We start from the raw sequence: 8,131 nt of genomic DNA, 5'->3' as shown, positions 1-8,131 counted from the left end.
TTTGACAGCTGAAAAATATTATGGGAGTTAATGACTTGATCTTTTTGTCTTTTGTTTAAATAGCACGTTTTGTCGAGAGATCTATATTGAATTACCATTCGTGCTTTAATTCACATCTAGAGAATTGTACGGTAGAATAAAGAAGTTTTTCACCTCTAAATAATAATAAAAATTATAGAAATATATTGAGAGTAGTAGTAATTGTATAAATGATGTGGTTAGTGGTGTAACATAACTTAACCATAGTTTAGCCAACTATAGTTAGAAGTTAGTTAGATTGATTATACTTGTATAAAGGAGAACATGCCACTGTACAGTTGTCATATAATAGAAATGAAGAATTATTTTCTTCCCCAACTTTCTCTTCTCTGTTCTTAGCTGCGTTTGTTCTCTCCTTCTAAATTCTGTCTTGTTCCACAAATTTAACATGGTATCAGAGCGGATTACTAAGTGATTCTAGAGATTTCTTTGCAGATTTGAAGTAAATCGAGAGAATTAGCTTCAACTTTTCCTCAATATCTTTAATTTCTTTCAAAATCGGGAACGGCGATCTGTGATCGAAACCCTAATTTTTATTTGATTGTGCAATTGTGAGTGGATTTATGCAATTTTCCATGGAGATTGATGACAATTCTGGCGATAGCACCACCGCAGTTGCAGCATCAACTAGAACTGTGAATAGCGAGAACTTCGTTCTCGACCATAATCACCTATTCTACTTACATCTATCTGATGGACCAGGTTTGTTATCGATTGGTTTGTTATTAAATGGAATTGGAGAATTATACGTTGTGAAATCGAGCAATGAAAGTAGCTCTTCTAGGAAAGAATAAACTCTGTTTGGTAGACGGTACTACCTCGAAAAGTGATTTTGGACCAGGATTCACTCATCAGTGGGATCGTTGTAATGCCGTTGTTACTTCGTGGTTGATGAGCAATGTTAATTCACACCTACTTTTTGGTGTTCTATTCTCAGAGAATGCTCAAACAGTTTGGGCACAACTTAAGGAACGGTTTGACAAAGTAGATGCTTTGAGGCTCTATTACTTGCACAAAGAAATTTTCACTTCTACATATAGGATATCGTTTGTTTCTATCTATTTTACAAAATTAACTGAGCTATGGGCTGAATATGATGCTATATTACCACCACCTCCTGTTAATGATTATGTTGAACAGTTGAAATTATAGAGGTTATTGCAGTTCTTAATGGGGTTGAACGACAGTTTTGAGCAAGCTAGAAGTCAGATTTTGATGATTCCTAATGTCCATTCCATTAACCAAGCATATGCTATGATAGTTCAAGATGAAAGCAGAAGAATAATTTCAGGCAACAACTTCAATGCACATACATGACAGGTTGAGCCTACTGCTATGTTTACCACACATTCAGGGAATAAGTCAAGGAAGAATTTTGGCATAGAATGTGAGTATTGTCGCCAGAAGGGGCATACAAAGGCAGGCTGCTACATGTTGATGAAATGTGAATTCTATAACAAATCAGGTCATTCAAAGGATAATTGCTATAAAATAGTGGGCTAGCCATCTGATTTTAAGCCTAATAGAAGAGCTAATGCAACGCAGATAGAAAGCAATGTCTCACAGAAAGCAAATAAAGGAGTTCCAACATACATGTTCACAAATGAACAATATTCTCAGATCCTACAACAATTAAACAAAAGCTCAATTGATAAATCAAGTGGCAGTGTGGCAGCAACGACATAACTTTTATTTACAACAATATTAGCATTCCTAAGTGGATTGTAGATGCAGGAGCTACAAACTTTATGATAGGAAATAAAAAATTATTGTATCATGGAACACAAACGGAAAACATAGGACAAGTTAAGCTACAAACAGGGGATTTTGCCAAAATTATTCACATAGGGGATTGTCAATTGTCAAAAGATGACACTATTAATAATGTTCTATGTATTCTTGCCTTCAAGTTCAATCTTTTATCTGTCTCCAAGGTGACAAAAGACATGAATTGTTTTGCTTCCTACTTTCCTACATTTTGAGCATTTCAGGACCTCTTGTCTGGGAGGGTGATGGAGACTGGTAGGGTGGAAGATGGGTTGTACATCATGACCTCAGTGAAGTCACACAACATGTTTCATTCTTGCAAAGCCTTTGCAGTTATCAATAAGGAGATCCAGATATATGGCACAAGAGAATGGGTCATGTACCTCTGCCAGTTCTTAGGAAATTACAATATTTTAGAAACGGTATAGACTTTAATATTGCTCATAGGTGTGAGATTTTCCCCTTGGCAAGGCAAACTAGAATGCCATTTCCACTAAGTACTACAAGAAATGTTTAAACTTTTCAACTAATTCACATGGATGTTTGGGGGACCCTACAAGGTTGCTGCCTATAATGTAATCACTGCTAAAAAAATCAGGTTTTAGCGACGGACAAATTCTGTAGCTAAACAGAAAAATTCGTCGCTAATCTCATTTAGCGACAGATTAGCGATGGTTTATCAAAAGATTCTGCTAGCTAAATTTGGTTATACTTGTATAAAAGAGAACATGTTACTGTACAGTTGTTATATAACAGAAATGAAGAATTATTTTTTTCCCCAACTTTCTCTTCTTTGTTCTTAGTTGTGTTTGTTCGCTCCTTCTAAATTTTGTCTCGTTCCACAAATTTAACAAAATAGCGTGTGCATTCGGTTTCTCAAACATTTTGGGCTAAAATCTTCATAAGTGAAGAAGACAAATTGAACAATTTAAGAAACATAGCTCATGGCTTTGATTCAATACCAAAGGTGTGTAGTAGGTATACGTTTCTAATTCGAATTTTATTAGAAAATCAAGCTTGTTATTTAATTGAAAAAAACAGAGAATTGATTCATTATTCATCACGTTCAAATCTAATAAATATCAGATTTTAAATTATTAAACAAATTAATAAATGTAGAGGAGTAATACATAGTAGTTAGTAACATATATTGATGGAATTGGCCAGAGGGTGTAGACAGGTGATGGGGTGTGATAAAGGTTCTTAATTTTCCTACCCTACCCTTTTTGTTAAAAATAAATCCAAGTTGGTCTATATATAATTTTTCGACTTGAAAAGTGAGCACTATGTTGAATCAGTTGAGTTGGGGGAAAAGGTATATATAGAAGAATCAAAACATTATCAAAGTTTAAAAATTTATGTTGGCATCAAAAAAAAAAAAAAAAAAAACACCTTTTTAACCAATATCAACTTTTGTGTTGTGATTACTTAATTAATGAATTTCTGGGTGCTTATCCAAAAAAAGACCCTCATCAACTTAATCATATCTTTTCTTGTCCTGGCTTCTTATTCTAATATCCTAACCATCTTTTTCTGAGCCCACTGAATAAATGATAATTCATCAACCTCAAAAGGCATAGTCCCAATCTCTTCCTCCCTTTCTATTCACTTATCTTTTGTTTAGCATTTGAATGGAGTCTTGACACAACTTGTAAAGTTACTCTTATGCGATGAAAAGGTTAGGGGTTTGCGCCGTATAAACAGTCTCTTGTAAAAATACAGAGTAACACTATGTATCCGATACTTTTTCGAACCCCGCGCATAGCAAGTGCTTAATGTATCGGGATATTCTTTTTTTTGTTTGTTTAGCATGATCACTCCTTTTCTCTGCATAATCACAACTAATCTTGACTTTCCACAAAATAATAATAAAAACAGGCTAAAAGTAAAAGCAATTTGGGGCAGATTGTATGAATTTTCACAAACCATATCATTTCATTTAAACTCATCTCGATCTAATATTATATATTAAATAACGGAGCTACTTGTATCGTCGGTACTATTTTTTCAAGTTTCCATCCTCCTCAAAATCTCCTCTTAATAAAAAAAAAATTATTGAAAAAAAAAAGGAAAATAATCCTCTAGGCCAAAAATTTCTCAAGGAGTCAAAGTTGTCAACTTGATTTGAACCCCATATTTAGGCTTAATTGTGAGGACAATTACAGGTGCATGGCGATAATTCTCTGAAATGGTGAACCGAAATTTGGATATTAACATGGCTAATATGATCTTGGCTTCCATTAAAGCAAAAGATTGGCCAACACAATTCCGGGGACCGGCGGCGAACGGGAGAAAATTCCGGCCGGCAGCAAAAGACTTAGAAGCAAAACGATCAGGCCTGAATTCATTAACATCTTCTCCCCATATTTCTTCACTATGATGTATGGCAAGTACTGGAATCCAAATTGATAAACCCTTTGGAATATGAAGGTCACCTAATTTGAAATCCTCAAATGCCATTCTAGGAAGTACAGAAGCTGGTGGATAGAGTCTAAGCGACTCGTTGATTACCATGTTTAACTGCAAAAAAATGAACTTTTTTAATTTACACTATCAGTATATATAAGTTAAATTTAAAAAAAAAAAAAATATGAACCGTGCTACTACAGACTACAAAAAATGTAATGACATTAATAGTCAACGAAGAATGAGGAGCCAAAAAGAGGTAACAGTATTTAAATCATTATTCTGATTTTCAGTGAATGAACTTACTACCACCATTTTCTTACATGATTATGTAAAATAATAGTTAAATATTTTTATGTGGCTTCAAAATTTGCCAAGCTACTGCTCAGTGCCAGCAAAGCTATATATGCAGCAAGATCTAAAGAAAGGAATTTATTGATCAAGAACAAGTTTCAAGTTAGAGCTTGTTGACAGTTGGACACTCAAGCGTGATAATCTTTATATTTCGTAATTCCATTCCTCTCTCAATAAATAATGTCAAATTGGGGAAAAAAGAAAAGAAAAAAGAACTGTCAAAATGTGGAATACTTTAAATTAATCCCACGTACACAAATCGAGACTAGTCCTACAATCACCACACTCAAACGAGTCCATCCAAAGACTCCTTTTGAAAATCGTACAAGACGCTTAATTTTTTAGCGGCGATCTCTTTGAATTTATTTATTTTTAGTTTATAAATGGCTAAAATCACCACGAAAAGTAGTATTTTTTAAGTATCGCTACTCATAAGTTTCAGCGATTGGACTATATATTGACCTTCAGCATTGAGTCTTTTTGACGATTTTTTATAGTGACCACAATAAAAAAAAAACCATTACTTGTAGTAGAATAGGTATAATAAAAAAAGTTGTTACTTACCAAAGTAAGCTTTGGAAGATGTTCAACAGTGGGTGGATCTCTTTTGCAGACTTGGGTGACCTCATCTCTAACTTTATCTTGCCAAGAGGGATTACTTGCTAATAACATAGAAGTCCAAGTTAACAAAAGGGCAGTGGTCTCATGTCCAGCAAAGAAAAATGTCTTGCATTCATCCATAATTAGCTGCAAATTCAAACTGAATCCATTGCTGCTTCTTTTCTTTTGCATCTCATTTAATAACATTCCTAACAAATCATTCCCATATGAGCTGCTTCTTCCTATTTCTACACAATCTTTCCTGCTTTGTATTATCTCCATTAGTAGCCTCTCCACTTCCATTTTTAATGCTTTTATATCTCTGTTATATTTGCTTGGCAAAAACCTGTGGAAAAACAAATTAACAATACTCAATTAATTAATGTCTGCCCAGCTTAGTAAACCATTTTTAAGACATGTCAATAGGAAGTGAATCTATGGTTAAATTTCACGAGTTCAATCCTATTATGTCATTATAATTATGGATCAGAATTTAATATTTTCTGAAAATTACATATACATATACATATATATATATATATGCTCAGTGACGAAAAGGTGGATTCAATTTTTTTAATCAAAATCCGCCATTGTGGTGGGATTTTGGGTCCAATTGTCCCATTAATTATACCGTCCATCCGCCAATGCATATCACATTGATGAGATTACTCGGAAGTAGAGTAACACCTGTCAATTCCAAGAACCGAAACTGTATTTTCCTTTTTTTCTTAGTAGTCTTTAACGTTTCAAATATTCTGGAATTTATGTTAACGATTAACCAATCATTTGTGAACTAGAAAAAGTATAATAGAATCTGAAAAGGGAAAAAGAAAAGAAACAAGAAAACTCATCTAGAGATGGGCATTTTCTATCAAATAAAGAATCCAAAATCTATTCTTAGTACAGAACGAAAAAAAATAAGAGAATAGAAAGAATGGTTAAGTGAGCACTAAATAAAATTACCTGCTACCAGGAAAGCACAAGTGCCGACTAGCTTGTGCGCAAAGGTGCTGCAGAAGTGTTAATAAATGGAATATTTGTTTTCCTTTCTCGTAGCTACTGTCAAACTCAGTTCTTGATATGATATCTGCAGTGAGCCGAGTCATGTACTCTCCAATCTCGAACTCCATCTGACCTGATTCAACTGCATTTCCTAGTGATTGGAGCATCCCTTTAGTGCATTCCACCATGTACCCCGCATAACTCTGCTCATCATTAAAACTCCATTAATTAAATGACCATTTTATTCCCATCCAAAATATTGGAAAAAACTTAATTTTTATATGCTGACAGTGTAAACCTTAAGTTTGTCTCCCATGAAAGCGGGAGCAACAATGTGGCGTTGATGGTACCAAGCATCGCCGTTAGCCATCAAAAGACCACGGCCGATGAAATGTTTGGAACCTTGTTGTTGTAGCCATGATTTCCCAGAAACAGTGCTGTATTTGGAGAAAAGCTCTTTGATTAATTCTGCTTCCGTTAAGCACATTCTCGGCTCTGTTCCATTCCAGTAAATGAATCTTTTTCCTGTTATAATAAATATATTTTTCTGAATTACTAGCACACATGCAATAGGAATAGGAAGGGGTGAAATTAATATTACCATAAATCTTAGACCAGGCGACGTAATGCGGCAAAAGGCGACCAACGATGTCGTGGTGAATAGAGTCCATGTCATTTTTGGTTGATTTTGAAACAAAAGAAGCCATATCTAAGATGTTGCCAACAAGAAACCGAGGTTTCGGACCACGCACTCCTTGTTTTTCCATGATTTTCTTGATACGTCTTGGGGTTAGCCAATAACATGATAGAGTTTCGTAGGCAATTTTCAGTGACATAAAGATACATACGACAAGTACTAATACCACCATAGCCATGGTGGTGTATTACTCTCTAGTTTATGCCAAAGGCTCACTTCTAGTAAGAGAGAAAAAAAAGATTTGTGGGCTTGATGTTTGTGGGCAGATTTGAGGCTATTTATAGAGTGGAAAAAGTTGGGCTTGAAAGCAAGCCAATCATTACTTCCCTAGTTAGGGGCTATATGGCATTTTGTGGAAAGAAAACAGATGCGACAATATTCTTTTAATACGAAATCTAGCTCTCAGATTAATCTCTTAATTACATTACTATGAATGATATAGGTATAAAATCTGTTACTCTTTAATTTACCGGTAAAACTTATTCACAATTAGCCAGCATTCACACCAAGTCAGATTAATTAATCATGTTTAAGTAATCTACTGAAATACAATATGTAAAAGATACATGTTATGTTTATCGATGTTGTGCAAACACCGAATGTAATTTTTTTTCCGCCTTACTAAGTAATATGTCGTGGTTACAAATAATTAAGATAATTTAATTTCTTTTAAGAAGATAGATAACGCATATACTTTCGAGTATTAAGAGCCCTCAATTTAGCATAACTATAAAGAAATTGACTGGAAAATCGAAAGCATTATTTAGGTTAACTATTAAAATTGACTGGAGTAACAACGAATGAGATGAAAATGATAAGACTTTTTTAACTTTGTGAAAGAGTAGCATAGCAAGTAGTGAAAGGAGATTAAATATTCTTCTAAAAATAATGGTGTTCCCATTTTATATGAGGGTCTGCTCAAAGTAAACGACTAACCAAAGATAAAGATAAAGACAAAGAGTTGTACTTAGTCACTAATTTTATTAATGGCCGGGGTAACCAAACTTAAAGATAAAGAAAAACATTAATTAATTTAGATTAAGAAAATCTCTTTTAAAAAAGTTTAATGTGCTGTATTTTATTTGTATTTGGAATTAAAAATAAAAAGAGCGACGGCTCCAAATGTAGAACGTGGCCTCTTGTGTTTCGCGAAGGGTCAAATGGAGACCTCATTCTGGCTCGGGAAGACAAAAGTTCAGTAAACATGCAAGACAACTCAATTTAATTAATTACTACTAGTTAATTAATGAGATCCTATGTAAAGAA

At 34.1% G+C, this 8,131-nt stretch overlaps 1 protein-coding gene across 2 annotated transcripts; it reads right to left on the bottom strand.

Annotated features, from left to right (window-relative positions):
* Positions 1–3,721: 3,721 nt before the first annotated feature.
* LOC104236764 (cytokinin hydroxylase) lies at positions 3,722–7,105 on the bottom strand. Of its 2 annotated transcripts, none has more exons than XM_009790770.2 (5): positions 6,770–7,105; positions 6,467–6,693; positions 6,130–6,371; positions 5,131–5,512; positions 3,722–4,341 (listed from the first exon to the last, which is right to left on the bottom strand). In XM_009790770.2, the coding sequence occupies exons 1-5, from the start codon at positions 7,041–7,043 to the stop codon at positions 3,904–3,906; spliced, it is 1,563 nt and encodes a 520-aa protein (XP_009789072.1). In that variant the 5' UTR covers positions 7,044–7,105; the 3' UTR covers positions 3,722–3,903. The 2 variants fall into 2 exon arrangements, with proteins under 2 accessions (XP_009789072.1, XP_009789073.1); XM_009790771.2 differs by having other exon boundaries at positions 3,722–4,326.
* Between the last annotated feature and the right edge of the window lie 1,026 nt (positions 7,106–8,131).

The sequence above is a fragment of the Nicotiana sylvestris genome, chromosome 2, assembly GCF_000393655.2.
Source record: "Nicotiana sylvestris chromosome 2, ASM39365v2, whole genome shotgun sequence".
NCBI classification, from domain to species: Eukaryota; Viridiplantae; Streptophyta; class Magnoliopsida; order Solanales; family Solanaceae; genus Nicotiana; species Nicotiana sylvestris.
Note: the sequence above shows the minus strand (reverse complement) of the source record. Positions and strands in the feature narration are given on the sequence as shown.